This window comes from Mus caroli, chromosome 5 (assembly GCF_900094665.2).
Source record: "Mus caroli chromosome 5, CAROLI_EIJ_v1.1, whole genome shotgun sequence".
In the NCBI taxonomy this organism is placed as follows: domain Eukaryota; kingdom Metazoa; phylum Chordata; class Mammalia; order Rodentia; family Muridae; genus Mus; species Mus caroli.
In genome coordinates this window covers 46,731,300-46,752,249 of record NC_034574.1, presented here as the reverse complement: position 1 = coordinate 46,752,249, position 20,950 = coordinate 46,731,300, and the positions used below count along the sequence as shown (strand labels likewise).

At 43.5% G+C, this 20,950-nt stretch overlaps 1 protein-coding gene across 3 annotated transcripts in view; it reads right to left on the bottom strand.

Moving 5' to 3' along the window:
- The window catches only part of Zcchc4 (zinc finger CCHC-type containing 4), a 41,614-nt gene extending 23,454 nt beyond the window's left edge, over positions 1–18,160 (bottom strand). The window contains exons 1-5 of one of the 3 annotated variants that reach the window (XM_021162938.1): positions 18,007–18,160; positions 16,923–17,041; positions 15,871–15,953; positions 5,103–5,378; positions 4,498–4,575 (exon numbers count right to left, since the gene is read on the bottom strand). In XM_021162938.1, coding sequence (XP_021018597.1) covers positions 4,498–4,575; positions 5,103–5,378; positions 15,871–15,953; positions 16,923–17,041; positions 18,007–18,130 — 680 coding nt within the window. In that variant the 5' untranslated portion in view covers positions 18,131–18,160. The remainder of the gene's footprint in view (positions 1–4,497; positions 4,576–5,102; positions 5,379–15,870; positions 15,954–16,922; positions 17,042–18,006) is intronic. The other 2 variants (XM_029477696.1, XM_029477697.1) reach the window with 2 other exon arrangements.
- Positions 18,161–20,950: the final 2,790 nt, after the last annotated feature.

The following is a 20,950-nucleotide window of genomic DNA, read 5'->3' as shown; positions in this document are numbered from 1 at the left end:
CGCTTCATTTGGCCATTCATTCTCTTTAAATGAGAGTCAGTCACCAAGTGTGAAGCACGCTCTTCCACAGGAAATGCAATCAAGAGCTGAATAAAATTACTTCAGAAATGAACCTAAGAAATTCATTTTTTGCTCTAACTTTATTTGGATAATAGTTTGCCAAATAGAGTCTCACATCTTTCATGCTAAAATTAGAGCATACAGAAACCATCGTAGCAAATGTTATCTTCACATCACTCAGTCCCCCACTATCTATAGCCCACAAACAGAGAGCACGCTGCTGAGGTACTTGGACAACCTTAGACAGGCCTTTTACAGGGCAGAAAGAAACTACAGTTCCTTGAACTTGTGGCAATCCTCCTGCCTCAGCCTCTTAAGTAACAGGACTACAAGCTATCCTAATGATAGCCAGCAGGCCAGGCTTCTGTGGGACCAGGCTACCAATGAGACCCATGAAAATGACCTTTCAAGTGCATACTCTCCCCCAAGGGCCTCCTATTAGACCCCAACTAACCTAAGGTTCTACTACCCCACAACTGGGGGACACTGGGAAGCAAGCCTTTAACACATAGGCCATTGGAGGAAATACAGTATGAATAAAATATGCCATGATCCACACTTTGGGATATCACTCACCCATGCAAACAGGTGACTGGTGCACGCTCCCGCATGGATGGGCCTTGAGAGGCTGCCTGCTCTATGACCCCAGGTACAGAAATACTGGAATAGGCAACTCAAAGGAAGTCAGAAGGTAGTGGGCAAAGGCTGGGGGCAGAAAGCAGATGCTCACTGGGAAAATGTTTCTTTTCAAAGGTGATAAAAGATGTCCTGAAATTACACAGTGAGGTGGTGCTACAATCTTATGAACATACCTGGGAACACTGGTGTGTATGAAACACTTCTCAATTAAAAAGAAACACACCTGAAGTACAGGGAAGGGGGGAACCTATTTTTTTTTAATGTTTAAATGTTTAAAAACACGCTAAAAGATTGGAAAAGCCAGAACTCTGGGTGGCTTGTACAAACCTTCCCTTTCCAAACCAAACCTGAGATCCTGGAGACCCCGAGAAGATCCATGGGAAGTGCCCGGTTCCCCTCTGCCTGAGCCACCCACAGCTATCTTCAGAGAAGCTTCTCTGGGACAAAGTCAGAGTCGTACAACAATGCAAACTCCAGGAAGTCCCTGCGGCTGAGCGCTGGGACACAGGAAGGAGCCCCACTGACTTGTCTTAGAGACAGCAGCTTTTTCTCTCTAGCACTTCTAGCCCCGCTTCCCAGTCAAGTTTCCATCCTGGAGGGGAGCACACTCCATCTGCCTTGTCAGGGACTGCCCATGGTGGCGGCTTCTAGAATGGGGATTGGCGCTGGCTCGAAAGTTCATCAAGCTAAACAAAGCACTCTGGAGCTCTGCTACCAAGGCTCTCAGGAAAGACAACCTCTTTCTACTGCTAGGTAAGTAGGGGCAGGAGTAAGGTAGCTTAACTCTGCTGCCACCAAAGTCCCCCAGCAGTTCAGAGGACGTTAAAGCCACCATCGGATGATAAAAGGCAGTACACAGAGAGGTGGAGGTCTAACACCATGGCGTAAGGCTCAGACAGTGACTGGGACAAGGCTATTGTTGTCATGGACTCCAGTAATATGACACAAGAAATGTTTTCATATGAACTGATTGCTGGGATAATAAGAAAATACTTGCAACCAATAGGAGTGCCTTGTTATGAATGTTTAATTCACTTGGCAAAAGTTAGTGGTTCACATGAACCAGGAGGAGGAACAGAGGGTGGGGGGTGGATGGGGGCTGGCAGAGGAGGGGGAGCGCCTAAGACCGGTTCATGTGCAGAATGATAAGTATTTCCACTTGGAGTTAAGACTGCCTGGCTTTCAATTCTGGCTTGCTCACTAACAAGCTATGATTTTGGCTAAGTTACTTCATATCTTTGTACCTCAGTTTTTCCATCTGGAAAATAAAAATGATTGCAGCACCTATTATATAGGGCTATTACAGGAAGTGAGTTATACAGGGCCTGACACATGCTAAGAACTCAAAAAACACTAGGTACTGTTAACACATGACAAGAATCCCAAAGTAAAACTTCTACATATAAAACAATGTATCTATATTGATAGTAATACTTTAGGAAACAAAGTAATATAGAATTTTAAAAAGAAATTGATGTATCTCTACTAAACAGTCACAAAGAAAGGAAATGTTATTGTATGCTATATGGATAAGCTTTGAGCAACACTATGGTAACTAAAAGAAGGCAGACACAAGGTCACATATGAAAAGGGTCCATTTATATAAAATGTCTAGAAGAGGCCAACCCATGAGACCAGAAGTGGCTATCAGGGACAGTGACCATGATGTTTCTTTTCTGTGTGACAGGAATGCTCTAACACAAGCACAGTGGCTCACACCCGAAATCCCAGCACTCGGTCAGTAAATCACACGTTCAAGGCCACAGTGAGACCCTGTGTCAAAACCCCCAAAATTAAAGACATAGATAAAATGTTCTGAGAGTAGACAGTGGTATCTCTGAACAACCTACTAAACACAGACTCAAAACCAAGGGAACACACACTTCAAACTGTAATAATCACAACTCAATTTAAAAATATGGCAGAGGGTTGGAGAGATGGCTCAGCAGTTCTGAACATATATTGTTCTTTCGGAAGACCCAAGTTCAGTTCCCAGGACTCACATCAAGTGGCTCACAACCACCTCGGACTCCAGCTCTGAGGGATCTGATGCCCTCTTTGAGCCTCTGAGGGCACTTGCACACACATGCACACACCCATACAAACATGTAATTTTATGTAAATCTTTATAAAAGAAATCTACATTATCACATTGGGAAGGATCACTCCTGTTGAACACAGACGAGTTCTGTCAACAGGGATAAGTGGTTCATAATGGCTGAGAACATGGAGGAAAGAGCTAGAAGCTGCATGCTGTAGACAGTATGCAGCTGATTTGGAAGTATAAAGAAAGGTACCCTGTACGATCTGTACTTTTGGAGGTGACAGTTATGTGGGTGTGTGAGGAAGTCAGAGGTTAACACTGGCAGTCTTCCTCAATCATTTCTCCACTTTATTTTGGAGATCCGGTCTCTTCCTGAACCTGGAGCTCACGTTTTCAGTGAGGCTGGCTGGCCAGCGAGCCCTAGTGATGCTCTCATCTTCGTCTCACAGAGCCGGGGTGAACTGTTCATTCCCGTCATGCTCGCCTCTGACCAGAACTCGGGTCCTGGTGCTTGCAAACCTTCCCTCTCCCCTCTCTTTACCTCTGCAATATTTTCCCAGCCACTAAGCTGTGCTGTTGTTGTGTGTGACATTTTACTCTTTAAAAATCTGCTTTGGGGCGTGATGATGTCATTAAGGGTCAAAGTCACTGGTATGATTCTATTTGAGAATTGTTTTATTCCATTCTGTAAAATGAATTAATTATTAAAAGTAAAAAAAAAATCTGCTTTGGGGATGTCAGTGTTTAAGAACACTTGACATACTTAACAGAAGACCCAGGTTCAGTTCCCAGCACCCACATAGTGGCTTACAACCATCCTTAACTCCAGTTCCAGGGGATTCGATGCCCTCTTCTGACCTCCAAGGGCATCAGGCATACATGTGGTATCTATATAACATGTAGGTAAAACACTTAATCACATAAAATAGCCTTTCTAACCCTGACTTATTTGCAGGGAGAAAAAGCATATTTAATGTCTCATACAAATACTGCAACACTGTTCAAACATTTCTAAAAGAAAGACACAAAGCCCGATCCTTTAGTATAGTCAATGACATGTAAAACTTGCCAAGAATAATTGTCTTCAAACCATTACAGAGACTAAGGAACATTTCAGTCTGCACACTCAGGCAGTGGACAGACATTTGTCCCTTGTACACTACAAGTCATACTACAGAGGCATCCCAATATGAAAAGTGTCCTATAGTCCCAACACATAGCTATCTCCCACAAATAGACCTACTTTCCAACTCTCAGCCCAATACCTGCCTATTGCACGCCTGCACCCACTCCACTTCTGGCTACACTCCCTCCACTTCCGGCTGCACCTGGGAAGTGCACATCATCTGGTGAGATGGTACTTTTAGAACGACCTATCACATAACTAAGATTTGAAGATGAGACAAAAATCCCAAAATTCTGACCACCAATGAGGCAGTTCATGAAGAGTTAGTTCATGAGGAAAAGTACATTTAGCAGGAATCATCTCTGCTCCTAAGTCACATACAAGAATACCCGTTCACGGAGGAGAAATCCGTGGTCCACAGTACCAAAAAAAATAAAAATAAAAAAATAAAAATTCCAATGCTAATGTATTTGAAACAAAGGTCATGTGTTAACTTTATATACGTGACAAGGTGTTCATAACCTACCACTACTCCTTAGTGTTACTTAAAGCGTGTGTCAGGTTAGGAACAGTTCAGAAGAAGGAAGAAATGAGAGAACGAAGAAGCAATGTGATATTATAAACCTACCGAAAGTCAATGTCCAATAAAAGGCTCCTCATGACGGACCTCTCACCTGGTGCTGTTAGCCTGATTTGCTCGTGGAGCCTGAAGCAAGTAATGAAAGCAAACTTAATAAGAAACTACAAATGCCACAGACAGGCAGCAAACAAAACACGTTGCAGGGAAACACTGTAGAGAATCTGGCTCACCTTAGTTTTACAGACTTTTTTTTAAGGGCAGAACTTTTTTTTTTTTTTTTTTTTTATTTATTATATGTAAGTACACTGTAGCTGTCTTCTGACACTCTAGAAAAGGGAGTCAGATCTCATTACAGATGGTTGTGAGCCACCATGTGGTTGCTGGGATTTGAACTCAGGACCTTTGGAAGAGCAGTCAGTGCTCTTAACCGCTGAGCTATCTCTCCAGCCCCTTAAGGGCAGAACTTAAGAGAGAAATCTAACATAAAACTTTCAATCTCGGATCAGAAGGCAACCATTTGAGGGGGACACGGTTTCCACGCCCTCTTGTGTCAAGAGCCTCATGCCTCACTCTGCACACAGTATGACTGCTTCATAAAAATGCGTGAAAGCATAGAAGGGTAGAGAGGGGAGAACTTTTTAAGAGGACCATACCTTGGTGCTCCAACACACAACACTCTGCTGAATCCAAGCGTAGCAAGGAGGCCTGCCAGAAACTGGCAGCTCCTGTCAGCAAACAGGTACTGGGCGTGCGTCTTCTTGTTCTCCAGTGGGTAGAGCAGCTGACTGGGCCTTCCAAGCTGGGCGACAGAAATGTCAGCCGACAGCTGATGCGTGCCGTGCTCCCTCCAGTCTGCAGGTAACAGCAACTGCTGGCAACTTTGACAGAACTTTCTTTGAGCCAAGGGCAACTGAATGAAACTCAGGTACCTTCAAGATACAACAGAAGATGCGGAAGTGTATTTTAACACTTTTTTTTTTTTAAAGACAATATACTTTTGCTATTTTTAGAATCCACAAAGTACTCTTACTTCCCCAAAAGTAGTGCATAAAGAAGCGAAAATGAGAAAAAGGATCTATGGAATGTTGGCGAGAATTTATGTCTGGCTGTATACCTACAAAGTGGAAAAGAGTCAGCAATTTCATAAGAATTGAGATGCTCCAATTTAGTCACTGAATGAAGATCAATATCCATTTAAGATGTGAATATAATATATTACTCAAACAATTTAGTAGTAATGGCAACTACTAGCACATTTAAATTTATCGGCAAATCCATGTGCTCTAACTTTGACACGTTAAACAGTCTGGCTCAGTTGGCAGTCATTTTACAGCGAGAAATCAAGATCATTCTTCAAGTTCTTATGACATATTTAGCAAGAAAAATTACCTCTTAAAAGGAAAGATGTTCCTCCAGCGTTCTCTGTTCTGAGCAGTACTGACAGCGGCTGGCAGCTCCCCTCCCCTAGCCAGCGGGCCAGGACCAAAAGCCTTTGAAAAGACTCTCAGGCTAGGTGTGGCAGACAGCACATGTCTGCAACCCCGCACCCATAAACTGGAACAGGAGGATGAGGTCTAGGCCAGCCTGGGCTACAGAGTGAACCAGTCTTAAAGGCAGAAACAGGGATGATGTTGGATACCTCATTTGTTTGATCTCAAATCTGATTTCAGCGTCACTACAGCTCGGTTTTTCCTTTTGCACTTTACTAAGGATTATTGAATAAAGAAAATACAGTTATTAGGTCTTAAAGCAGTGATTTTAAACCTGTGGGTAGCAACCCCTTTGGGGGTCAAATGATTTTTTCACAGGGGTCACCTAAGACCATCTGCATGTCAGATACATTACAATTCATAACAAGCAACACTACAATTATGAAATAGCATTGAAAATAATTTTGTGGTTAGGGGTCACCACAACATGAGGAGCTGCATAAGGGTCACAAAATTTGGAAGGTCAAGAACCACTGCCTTAAAGGCTGGTGGTAACTTTTACATATGAGACACCAGTTACAAAATCAGAGAGCACAAAAGGAAAAAAAAATGAGCCCACTGAGGACAGACAGAGGTGTGTGGATGTCCGTATGACACATGGCACTGTGCTAAGGATTGCTGCAGTCTGGCAAGTCAACAGGCTCAGGCCAGCTAATGGTAGGAGCTGTATGGTAGAAGCTGTAAAGAGGAACCCAGAGAACACTGGAACTTCTAAGTAGTTTCCCTTCAAAGGCCCCAAGGCAGTGACAAATATCCTAGACTCTTAGAGCAAGAAATCAGCTGCCTGTCTGCAACTGAAACATCTTGAGCCTCACGATGAGTGCTCCTCCGACTGCTTTATTCATGACTACATAGAGAGAGATGAGGAAACTTCACAGTGACGCACAGTAAGGGCAGCCAGGAAGGCCCCAAGCCACAGCGGGAGGACCAGCAGCCGTCAGCAGCACTGATGCCGGACCACGGCTGGCTCTCCTCACTGAGTGTTATGTGTGGATCACTTCCATGAGCGGAGGGAGCAGAGGGACTGGGCAGCTGGCCGTGCATCACCTGGAAGGAGGACATGGATCATGACTCAAGAATCCACGTGACCCCAGAAGAGATGTGTACCAAAACCAGAGCAGGGAACCCTCATGTATACAAATCCTGGGGTCAGCACTCTGAAAGGACCTGACTCAGGAGTATGGGAAAATGGCCCCAAGAGCTGGTGAGAGGCTCAGTGGGCAAGAGCACACTCTGCCAGCATGAGGACCCAGTTCAAGTCCCCAGCACCCATGGAAAAGCTGAACAGAACTGCACATGCTCTCAACTCTAACGGTGAGGGTTGGCTGTGGGCTGAGGGCAGACGGACCCCTTACAAACCAAACAGGAGTAAACGTACACAGCCTTATCTATAAAGCTTAGCTAAGGAACCTCAACTCAAGGCTGACATCTTACTGAGCGAAGACTCAGTGCTCTCGCTCGAAACTGGAGGCAGGCTACTCTCCCCTTCCTGCTCAGCATCTGATGGCGTGCGTGCCCCCCGACCTAGTCAGACAAAATAACGGGCAGAGATGGGTCGGGGAGCACTAACGTTTATTTATTCACAGTCAACACAGTCACACATATAAGGTCCTAAGAAAATCTTCAGAAAGGCTGCTAAAGGAGCAAGCAAGCTTAGCAGGGCTGCGAAGCAAAAGCTAATGTAGAAAATCAACTGTGCTGTTACAGAGTCACAAGGCTGTGAGGTCGGTCTCCAGGGCAGCCAGACAAACAAACAAACAAACAAACAAACAAAACCAAAAGAACTAAACACATATCTAAACTTTTTCCCACATGCGATGCAATGAGACAGCCCACAGCGTTCTTTATAGAACTACAACTCACACACGAATTGAGCAACGATCAGATTCTGCCATCCTTCCTAACCACAAGGTAACGGTTTTCACTATTTCTAAAAATCACCAGATGAAAGGCTGGTAGGAGATTCTACAGGCTAACTAATATCAATCTCAACACCATAAAAAGAGAATAAGTAACTGGTATCTGCCTTACGGTACACGAAAAGAAGGAGGAAGGGAACATCAAAAGAAGGGCTGGAGAGAGATGATCTGCTCAGTGGTTAAACGCACTCACTGCCCTTCCGAAGCTTCTGACTCAATTGCCAGCACCACATGGCAGCTCACAACTGTCAGATGTTGTCTTCTGGTGTGCAGATATACATGCAGACAAAGTACCCATATACATAAAATACATAAATCAACCTTTAAGTCTGAAAGAAATCATCCAACAGAGTCGACTGTAAGTACTTCTGGAGGGGCTCCTCAGGACTATCTACGTCTACTGCCGCAGACACAGCTTTGAAACGGAAGTGTGATCGACTGTGAGTACTTCTGGAGGGGCTCCTCAGGACTATCTACGTCTACTGCCACAGACACAGCTTTGAAACGGAAGTGTGATCGACTGTGAGTACTTCTGGAGGGGCTCCTCAGGACTATCTACGTCTACTGCCGCAGACACAGCTTGAAATTGAAGTGTGATTTGCATGGTGTAAGGTTCACTGGTTGCCGTGTGCGTGTGCACGTTACTGGTGGGCAGGGCATTCACAAGGTTGTGCTATGTTGCCACACCCTAATTCCAGATCATTTTTTATCACCACAAAAAGCTTGTGCCACTGGCAGGTGCTCCTCATTTCCCCACCCCAGCCTCAGCCACCACTAATCTACCTCTGGTCTCCAGGAATTTGTCTACTTTGGATATGTAAGATAAATGGAGTAACAGAGGAACCACATGCAGACTCTTACGTGAAACTTTTAAATAAAAGACTTTTGCTTCAAAATAGAAAGTGCCTTGACTCTCAGCCAAAAAGATGCATACAGAAACTGCCAGTGGGCTATTATAGACTGAACCTCACCACAGAATCAGAACAAAGGGGGACTACAGCACAATGCAAGAAGCGACAGAAGGGGAGAGAAAGTGGGAGCCAGCGGGGGAGGGGAGGTTTTGCACTGGGATAGCATGCAGGCCCACATAACCCCAAACTAATAAAGTCAAGTAAAAGACCTCTAAGACATAGTCAAAAGCATCAAAGATAATCAACCTAAAGAACAAAACTTCAACTACAATGAAAGTGAGAAAACATTAGAAGGAACGGACAGTCATTTCTCGTTTTACATGGATGAAGGTCAGAGAGAGTTACACATAACGTAAGTTACAAAGGAGGACTATCAAGATGACAGAACAAAAACAGGTGCTTTGCTGTGAGAATAAAATACAGGTGACTTATTCCCAGTGCCAGAGGTGCTTAGACTTCTATTTACCAGACCGCAGATAGAGGAGGCAGTGGCCCTGGGGTCTTCCCTAGCAGGTGACACCCACTTACCTACAAACCTATAGTGCCTCTTAGAGTATATAGTTACAGTCTACTTCCTGGCTGAGACCCTGTATCAGAATGGAGAGTGAGTCTTGAGCTGCAAGAGGAAGGGAGTTTGGGGCAGGGATACACCAGTTGATCATGAAGACTGTGCCTTCTCAAGTACTCCACACTAGCAAGAGACAGGGCAGAGAATTTGCACTATGATTATAGAAACCACTAGTTTGTGCCAAACTGGAATCTGAACAGCAGCTGTGTGAGTGTGTGAGTTTGTTTGGACTGGAATGGGTTCTGGAGGAAGGAACTGCAGGGAGTGCCTGCCCTCACTACTTGGAGTATCTCAACCTCATTATCGTAGGGTTTGCATCTTTTCTGGATCAAAGCAAAATCCAGACTGTTATGTCATCCCTTCCAAGAAGCATGTATTTTCACACTTTATCTTAGCATTTATGTTACTGAGGTTGGATGGATAACTGCTTGTCAGATCAGCTGTATGCTCATAGGAAAGCGTGGTCCCAGTTCCTAATGCCATCGTGTATTTAAGTCAGTTCTGCACATTACTGAGCCCTATGAAGAGTTGTCCGCCATGAAGCCACGGCTCAGTATAGAGGCATACTACCACACAGCCAATGGGCACATTTGGTGCTGGAGAGGGACACATTTGCCAGCCACAACAAACACAGGCTTTCTAAGACCTAAGAAACAAGGTTAGCAACAATCTAACTTGACAGAATCTGCAAACGAGCCTCCACCCAGGGCTGAGAAGGGTTACCTTGATCTGCTTAACTGAGATGGGAAAAGCTGCCCAGATAAAGGGCAACACTTTCTTTCCCTGGGCTTGTGTCCTACATAGCATAAAAAGGAGGCTAACAGAGCACTGTTTCCTGACTACAGACTTAAGTGACCAGCTGTCTCAAGCCCTTGCCACCAGGACATTCTTGCCAAAATGTATCACACTCTCATGCCGTGAGCCAAAATAAGCCCTTTCTCCTGTAGGATGCTTTTGTCAGGATATTTCACCATGGCAACAGGAAGAGTAAAGCAATCCCACATGCAGATAAAGTACGTGAAGCTCAATCAATTCTGATACCGAATGTGGCCAATCGGACTACCTATCCCACAGAGCAACAGCCAGCTGCAGGCAGAAACCATGAAATCTGTAGGGAGGTAAGTGTGCTGGTTTAATTGGGATGTCCTCCATAAGCCCCAGGTAACTGATACTTAGTACCCAGTTGGTAGCTGCTTGGGGAGGACTAGGTGTGGCCTTGCTGGAAGAAGTATGTTACTGGGGGCCAGTTTTGAGGTTTCAAAGGACTCATGCCAGTTAGTACCCTCTACTTCCAGTTTGTGGCTCAAGACGTGAACTCTTAGCTGTTCCTGCCACCATTTCTTGGGTCCACTTCCATAGACTCTAACTCTCTGGAACATAAGCCCAATTAAAGGCGTTCTTATATAAACTTGCCATGGCTGTGGTGTTTTATCCCAACAACACAAAAGCAACTAATACAGAAAGCAATAGAGGGCAGGGGGGACAACTCATCCACCTGAGAGTGACCAGTATGAAAAGGGGAAAAGAACACTACTGTCTGACCTAATGGCTTCCTTCCTTCAGGGCCTTGCAGACTGCTCAGCAGAGGGCCCCGGCCCCCGCTCCAGCTCATTAAGCTTTTCTTGATGGAAGATAAACCGAGATGTTACACTCATCCCATATCTCATGAGCACAACATCATCATTCACCTATGCTGCTTTAAATTTAGTCTGCAGACAGGCTTTTGGAGTTTGAGGGAAGGAGGCACGGGAGCCGGAAGCGCTCAGATTCCCCAGCTCCTGCCTCCTGGTTACTGCACGTGCCCTGGGGGGGAGGAAATCTCATTCTGCCGCATGGCTCAGCATGATTCACAAATTGCAGGCTAGCATTTTGAAATGTCATTTTTATTGATCTCCATTTGATGTTCCATTTGCCTTTCCTGGAGTACACAAATTATGTTTATGGCATTTGTCTAACAGCAGACCTTGAAAATCTAAGTTTAAATGAGTTCTGGAAAAAAAAAATAACCAAATGAAATATCAACCAAACAAAATTATCTGGATGCACATAAATTAACACTGATCTCCACATTCAAATTTATCTTCCCCTCAGACTTCATAGGTCACAATAAGGATGGAGGCACCTCATATAATAGAATATTAACACATTTTAAAGCATAACAGGCAGCTAAAAACTATGAGGAAAAGCAAATCTGAGGCACAAAATGTAAATCTGTCAGCTGAGCATCTATGAAATATAACACAATTCAAAGACCATGTTAGGAAAAAAATGCTTATCGAATCCTGCTCCATAAACTAAAAATCTGTGCAACATTCCCAGGCCCATAATGAAAACTGGGTAACGAAGATCTATTAATCTCACTGCCATCATTCTTTTCTAACAGTTTCAGAGCAAGCCAAGCCAGCTGGGAACCGTGGTTCATGTGTAGGAGCCCAGAATTTGGGAGGATGAGCCGGGAAGGCTGTAAGTTCAAGGCTAGCCCGGACTACCTACGAAGACCTTCTCTAAAAAACAAACAAACAAACAACAAAACAGTAGAAGGGTCTTCCTAACTGAAAACCATCTCAAGAATGTGTCATTCTTAGGTTCATTCACACACAGTGAACTCCTAGTCTCAGCATAAAGGCATGTGAAGGGAACAGGTAATCCACTGAGCTTCGACTTGACCTCAACCTGGTTTATCTTAAGGTAAAGTTTACAAGAATATCCTACCTAGAACTTTCTCTCTACACAGCATACAACAAAAAGTAGGAGCACCTACCAGAAAGCAATGCTGTGAAATCAATTCAGCCTCTGTAAATTTCCCCAAACCTGTGACGAGTCCACATTTTTACAGGGTACGGGTCAGCTCATGCACAAGTCAGCAATAAAGTCTTCACTTTCCTGAGCACATAAACCTTACCAAAGAACTCAGCTGAAGGTCAGCATGTTCTTCAGACCTTACATCTCTGTACCTATACGTGTTTGTATCTAAACACACATGCATCGGCTCCAATGCCAGCATTTATGTTTTTTCTCTGAACTCTCAACAAATACCTGCTGTATGAACAAACGACTGGAAGGATGGATGTTTCTGGAAATAAAACCTAAGGTTATGGGTCATACATGGTTTATGATGTTGAAGATAGTTTTATCAAAACAAACTCTCACGAGATCAGCGTAAGACAGAGGAAGTTACTACTCTCCCCCACCCCCCAAATACAGCCTTTTGGAAACTCAATACACTATATCTTAGCCATTTTATATATTAATTATGCATTTAAAGAATTATTTAACTGGAGAGATGGCTCAAGGTTAAGGACACTTATTGTTGTTATAGAGGATCGGGGTTTGGCTCCCAGTACTGAAATGATGGCTCACAACCATCCATAACTCTAGTTCCCAGAGACCTAATACCTTCTTCTGGCCTCCTTGGGCATTAGGGACACACGTGATGAATATACACACATGCAGGTAAAATACACACGTAAAAGAAAATAAATCTAAAAATAGACTTAAAAATATTCTTTATCAGCCAGGTTTAGTGGTGCACTCCTTAATCCCAGCACTTGGGAAGCAGAGGCAACTGGATCTAAGTGAGTTCAACTCCAACCTGGTTTACCAAGCAAGTTCCAGGTCAATCAGGGCTATTACCCAGAGAAACCCTGCCTTGAAAAACCAAAATAAATAGATAAATAAATAATATTCTTTATCAGGTCTAGAAATGTAGTTAAATGGTGGGTGCTTGCCTTGAAAACACAAGGCATGTGTGAAAAATGACTCCCACACTCTGGCAGCATGGAGACAGAAGAAGAAAACTCCACTTCAAGACTAAGTTTATTATGCAGAGAAAAGGATCACTGAGCTAGTCTCAGTTAGATTCTAACCATATCACCAATATCCTTATGTGACATGAAAACACTCTTTTTTTTTTAAGATTTATTTTTTTTTAAGATTTATTTATTTATTATAAGTAAGTACACTGTAGCTGTCTTCAGACACTCCAGAAGAGGGCGCCAGATCTCGTTACGGATGGTTGTGAGCCACCATGTGGTTGCTGGGATTTGAACTCTGGACCTTCAGAAGAGCAGTAGGGTGTTCTTACCCACTGAGCCATCTCACCAGCCCATGAAAACACTCTTATCAGATAAAAATGGCAACAGAAATAGAGTCCAAAACTACGTACATAGTATGAGTACAACTCCAAAAAAGAAGCAAACTTTAGTGTCAGTATCAACATGCCTTCCCAAAATGGCTATGCTGGTGGCAATGTCCTAAATAGAAGAACTTTGATGGGCTAAAGGGAGGATTGTTATTGAGGAAATAGGGCTAAAGATGGGTTTCTGTTTACAAGGAGTCTCCCTTAACCTACCCTCTTAATCTGCCCCCCCCCAAAGGTCAGCTACCTTGGGCAAAGGCATCGGTTCTGGTCAATCAGCCCAAAGACCCCATTCCGCTAGTTGTCTCTTGCTTTGCCACCATTTGCTCTCCCCTCTCCCTCCACCCCCAAAATAGCCATGGCAGACTGATCCCCAATAAACCTTTCTTTCTACCCACAGAGTGGTCCAGTATAGACAGGAACTCTTCTGCACTGTGTAAAAGCATTCATCTGTCAATAAAAAGCCTACTGCCAACAAGTTGAAGGAGGAAATAGGAGTTGGGCGTTCCAAGAGAGACAGAGACACAGACAGACAGACAGACAGACAGAAACAGAGAGGAATTTTGGGAAAGAGTCAGATGAGGAGACTCGCCCCAAACTCTGAGGAGACAGGTACATGAAGCTGAGAAGGTGAGCAGCCATGTGGCATGCTTAGATTAGAAGAAACTGGATTACTGAGATATGAGCTAGTTGGGGAACAGAGCTGGGCATTTATTCATGGCATACTAAGTTTGAGTCATTATTTCAGGGATTCACTGAACTCTCACAATTAACAGAAGGAAAAAGGCAGGAGCAAACCCTACATGTGCAAAGGGGAGGGGCTGCAGGGCCGGAAGCAGGGGCCATGAGTTTCTCTTTCCCCAACCATCAATATTCTGTTTCCTACAGTTACGATAACCACATCCTGACATATCTTTATCTCCTGTCTACATACAGTAAATTATTATAGATCACTAATTACTATCTGCTCTCACGTCTAAAACGATCCTTTGAATGAGAGATGCAGAAAGCATGAGTCACAGTTCAGTCACTCTAACAGCATGACCTTCAAGTTGCTTCACTGCTCCCAGCTGCCACTTCCTGCCCAAGCTGGCCATCTTGGCAGGACTGACTGTCACCTCGGGTAAAGCATCTCGCACAGCACCAGCCTCACACACATGCTTGCTCACACCCACTCCCTTCTCAATCTTTCTCATTGCTGATTGAACTCCTATACAGGAAACAGACCTCTCTAGTTAAGTAGTAAGTGAAGAGGCAATCCTGTTATATTTAGAAAAGCATCCTCTAGCACAAGCATCAAAGTCTAAAGAGAGCCCAGGCAAGAGGTTTTATTTACTTAGTCACTTACTGTGCTTTGGGTTCGGTTTGTTGGTTTGTTTGAGGCAGGATCCCTCTCTACTTAGCTCTGGCTGGCCTGAGACAGAGCGCGGCCACCTTGACTCCCAGTGCTGAGATTAAAGGTGTTCACAACCATGCCTAGCCTCAGACAAGACATGCATGCCCCAGAACTCCTCTTCATGTGGCCAGAATAAGGCCTCACAGTGCTGAATGCTGATGCCCAGAGAGCAGAAGGAAGCACCATAAATGAAAACCTGCCTGCCATCAGCAAACTGATGGGGGGCCGGGGGTCACTTTCTTGGACAGCTTTGTCCAGCACATGGAGAATGTGCCCAAAGGCAAGGGCAGACATGAATTTTTGTCACCAGTTTCCTAGGGAACTACATCTACGCATTCTAGTGCATCCAACAACATTTTAATAACGCTGGGTTTTAAGATGTTTACAGCTTGAAAAAGATTTTACCTATATTGCCCTTTTCTGGCCTCCATAGGTACAAGGTACAAATAATTTACACAGACATACATGAAGGCAGAATACTCATATAGAACATGGATGTACCTTGGAAACATACTAAGTGTAAAAATCATAGATATCAAGAACAAATAAAGCCAGGCCGTGGTGGCTCACGCCCTTAATCCCAGCACCTGGCAGGCGGATTTCTGAGTTTGAGGCCAGCCTGGTCTACAGAGTGAGTTCCAGGACAGCCAGGGCTACACAGAGAAACCCTGTCTCAAAGAAAAAAAAAGAACAAATAATATATGAATAATGAATAATATATGAATAATCAAATTCACAGCCACAAAGAGGTCACTAAGGTTTGGAGTAAGTAGAATAAGGAGTTATTACTTCATTGTGAAAATTTTCTGATTTTTTGATGTGATAAAAATGTTTAGGACACAGAAGAAACAGTTGCACCGATCATGAATAAAATCAATACCTGTGAATTGTACACTTGCAAATGATTAAAATGGAAAGTGTAAAAAAATAAATGAAAGTAAGTTTAAAAAGCAACATCACTGACAAAACAATAAAGAAAAGAAGACACCATACTAATACCTTTCTATGCATTGTGCTCGGGACAGAGGAGGCTGGCATCTTTGATTATGAATTTCTCGGGCAGCAAGTCTAGCTTCTGACAACTGAAAGACAGAACAAACGTTTGTGTATTTGTTTGTTTGTTTGTTTATCAGAAGGGCAGAACACACACACCATCAATATTACTCCCTCTTTATCTAGAACTTCCCAATCTCTAGAACTCTTGTGAAATAAATAACTGTTGTTTTTCAATATTCTCATTACCAAGTAGAAGTTGCAAGGAGTAATGGCACACTCGGGAGGCAGAGGCAGGTGGAGCTCTGTGAATTTGAGTTCAACCTGGTCTACATAGTGACCCAGGACTGTCAGAGCTAAACAGGAAGATACCAAAAACTAACCAAAAACAAACCAAAAGAAACCAATAAATAGCAAAACCGAAGTTGTAAGTTGACTACCCAATACTAGCACATCAAATCTTATAGGGAACTAATTTTCTTTTGAGACAGTAACACATCTGTATCAAAGTTCAGAGTTAAGTATTAATTTTAATGCCCAGAATTTAAAAACAAAGTCCAAAGCATGAAATTTTCATCCCTCCTAAGATATTTATTTTGGGGTGAGAGAGATGGCTCACAGTAGTTGAGATCAAATACTACCTTAAGACCTAACTCTATTTAAAACACCCACATCAGGAGGTTCATAACTGACTGTAACTGCAGTTCACGGGGATCGGAGGACCTCTTCTGATATCCATGGGTACTTGCATTCATGTGTACATACCTATAAATAGGTACACACACATATACACATAATCAATAATTAAGCTGGGCAGTGATGGCACACACTTATAATTCCAGGTCTCAGGGGGCAAAGGCAGGCCAGCCTGGTCTACAGAATCAGTTCCAGGACAGCCAGGGCTGCACTGAGAAACAATGTCTCAGAAAAACAAAGAAAAAGAATAAAAAATCTTTAAAAATACCAATGCATTAAAATAAAGAAATCCTTTTATATAATGCTTAAACTTCATGTTTACTGGTTCATTCTCAGTAAAACTAGCCAAACTGTTACCGTACCTTTTCATCTTCCCACTGAAAAAAGTTACAGTCTTTTCTATCTCTACAGGCTGAGCAGGCATAAAACTTTCGTGTTTCTTCCTTCCCTTGGTTCACTTTTACAAAGAGAAGAGTGGGCCCTAGTGCCAGAATAGGAAGAAAAAATAAGTATCAAGCAGTAGTCTACACCAAGTTTCTCTGCCTTAAATAAAACTTATTTAGGCATTATACATAATTTATAATTCAATGTACTATCCTCTTTGATAAATCTTATTTTCTTCCATTGCAACATTGATGCATTTGAAAATTAGAAATAATTTTTAAAACTGCTCTCTTCAAAAAGAAAATGCTTTCTGTTTACATTACAAAAGTCAACAGAAGCCGGGCGTGGGAATCCCAGCACTCGGGAGGCAGAGGCAGGCGGATTTCTGAGTTCGAGGCCAGCCTGGTCTACAAAGGGAGTTCCAGGACAGCCAGGGCTACACAGAGAAACCCTGTCTCGAAAAACCAAAAAAAATAAAATAAAATAATAATAATAATAATAATAATAATAAAAACAAAAGTCAACAACTCAGGTCCATGATGAAAGTATGCTTAAAAGAACAAACGCGAATAAAACAAAGGGGAAAGCCCGGAGAACTGCAAGGTTTGCCGTTACCTTTTCAGTGAAACCCTGAGCTTTACAGTTGGAAAGCTGCAAGAGGTAAACTTAATTAGGCTTCCAGGGTTTTGTTGTTCATTCTAACTTCAAAACAATAAAACTCCATCAATTCAACAAATTAAATTCCGCTAAGAACTTGTTAGCAGGAAGCCTTCAGCCCCGTGCATTCTATGCTCGGCTTTCTCCCTAACCTGTCCCCCAAAGCAGAGATGCTAACAGCTCTGGAGACAAAGCTCCAGCAGCCAGGACCTCTCTGGGGGTTTACTAAATAGAGTGACAAACACTTTCTGAAACCTGGTGTTATTCACACATCACACAAGGTAAGGAAGAGGGGGTGGGGAAAAGCCTTCTCTTCCAGACACAAATCCGAAAAACCCGCAGAGCACCCAGCCCAAGCCTCGCCATTGGCGCCGCCGGCAAGGCTGAGTGCAGACGCCGACCCACCGTGCGGGCACAGCGGGGCGGGAGCCGCGGGGTCCGAGGGAAGCGCCACCTCCACCCCGGACGCCCTACGCCCCGCGTCGCCGTCACCCTCCAGGGACTCAAGACAGTCCATGGGCGCCGCCATCTTTCCGCCGAATTCCCGAAAGCCTCTGTTCCAACCAAGGAGGCAGAGAAAGAGCGTCGCCGCGTCACGCGGGACCCACAGCGCCCCACGCGTCCTGGAGGAGCCATGCCACCGTCAGACCTAGAGCGAGAGACTAAGCAGGACACACCCCCACCTCCGTGGGGGTCCTGGGATGAAGCTGGAAGACCTATGCCAAGAGAGCTCCTATAACCAGGAGAAGAGATGAATCTTTAGAACAAAGATCTGATTAGATTATAGACCCAAAAGAGCAACAAAGAGTTAAACAATGGCTAAACCACACAGCACAGCAGTTCTATTGGGTTTTACAATGCCAAAGAACTGTCTAGTCTTTTGGTTTGGTTTAGTTTGGTTCGGTTCTGTTCCGTTCTGTTCTGTGACAAGGTTTCACGTAGTCCAGGCTAGCCTCTAACTCCCCAGTAGCAGAGTGTAGCCTGGAACTCCTATCTTTTGCCTCTACCTCCCAAATGCTGGGGTTACAAACATGCCTCACCATGCCTGGAGCTCATCTAACACTTACTCTTACACGTGATTATTGAATTCTCATTATCATTTGTACCTCAGTAAAAGAATGTCCCCATTTGCCAGTGGCAGTTGTCTACATAAAAAATATCAAAGAATGTACACTTTTTAAATAAATTCTAGGTTAACTTGAGTTTGGTAAGTTTCAGGATATGAGACTAACATACAAAATTAGTCATATGTCTGTACACTGGCAGTGTTTGTCTAAACATAACATATAGAATACTGCTTACAATTTCCAAGCAAAAGAAGCATGTATTTGTTTAACATACACAGGTCTCATGAGCAGAAAACTAGAAAATGTGGTTGAAAAAAAAGTCAAGAAAGATCTAAATAAATGTGGAAGCGTAGTCTGTTCATTACATGGGAAACGGAACACAGTAAAGATGCCACCTCCTACCAGGTTAAGTGCAGACAGGTTGAGTGCAGTTTCTAGCAAAACCTCAGCCAGATATACAAAGTATTATTCTGAATTTTATAGGAAAAGGCAAAAAAATGGCTAAAATAATTTTAAAAGAAAATAACCGAGTGGGAGAGATCAGTCTAGACAATTCCAAACAGTGGTAGTAGTAGTCAAGGCTCATTCATACACACATCTGTCAATGAAATTGCAAATTGTAACATGCGTGTGTGCGCGCGTGCGTGCGTGCGTGCGTGCGTGCGTGCACACACACACACACACACATGTGCACATGAACACACTATGATCTGAATAAGGTACATGAGGAGGTATATAATTATGATAATAAAGCAGCCTTCAAAAATGATACAGTCAGGCTAGAGAGATGGCTCAGCGGTTGAGAACACTGACTGCTCTTCCAGAGGTCCTGAGTTCAAATCCCAGCAACCACATGGTGGCTCACGACCATCTATAATGGGATCTGATGCCCTCTTCTGGGGTGCATATGCAGATAGAGGACTCACATTAAAAAAAATGATATAGTCTTCTCTTTTCTGAGGAAAAACTTTGGTGAGAAAAATCCCACACCTTAGATTTAGGTACACAGTTATTCACCAGTTTACAACAGGCACAAACTAGAAACTCTGCCACTAGGGGATTTTAGAGTAAAATTCAAACAACTGGGGAGGCTACAACACCACCAAGATCCTAGGTTTTAGGGTTTTTTGGGGGTGGGGGAACACTTACATAGACATCCCATCGGTAATTGGATTGTTATGAGGTGTTAACTATGGTTAATAGACATCTGTGTATTTATTTCCTAGCAGGGTTATGATAATCATCATTAAGTTATGAGTGTTTTTATTGCCTAATAGTGTCTTTACTTCATACTGGGAAATCCTGGGGGCAGAAATAGTCTGAAATCCTTGGAAGGATTCTGATGGAAACTGAAAATAGACCTGAGCACAGGAGTGGACTCTGGCCGCCTGTCCTGTCACAGTGTGATCCTAAGACCCAGATCAAATTCGGAAACTCCTCCCACAGAGTCTCTGGACAAATCAGTAAAATCCGACAAGCACCAGGAAGACTATCCCATTATCCTCAGAGAACTCCACTCTCCAAATCTCCTTCAAACACAATGAATGAAGCCAGATCTTTTGTAGAGAATGTCTTAGCATTGTCTCTATCTTCTGGTTGAAAAACGTTGGTCCTATCAAACACAAGCAACAGAGATGACTGATAGTCATCATGACAGTCATCATGATGGAGATGTGTAGTCACTACTGGGACATCCTTTTCCACAAGGAAGGTTGTTTTCTGCAACAAGTAGCTCTGCCTATTAGCCTTCCCCGAAAACTTCCAGATGCTTGGTAGAATATGGTTTTTTGCTTTACCACTCTAGTCACAGATGTGAACGTACTTTTTATTTGCCTATCCAATTGTTGTCTGGAAGGATTATGGTCTCAATCTGCTAACCTAGGCCTGGTCCTGGAAGCTTCTGGCCTCCATGTATCTGGGCTTAGAATGATTTCAGCTTCTGAAACTTCTTGGTGAATAAGCTCACCCTTTCTTGTTCTTTCTGAACTCTAACTGCCTGTTCAACTCAGCAGTTCTGGCTCACAAACTCCTTTCCAAGCTGACTGATTCAATCTGGTTTCTCTTCCTTGGCCTTTCCCGAACGGTTCTGCTTGACCTCATACTAATTTTGGCAATATGTTCTAATCTTCTGTCTCTTTCTCATCCACTGGCTCATTCTGTCTTCATCTGTGTCTGGCTTGTTCTCTCTGCAACTTGTCTCTGTGCAACTGTCCCAGTGAAACTGCCTCCTTCCTCTCTTTCTGTGTTCTTTTGCTCTCCCTCCCAAACATCCTGTTCAAATA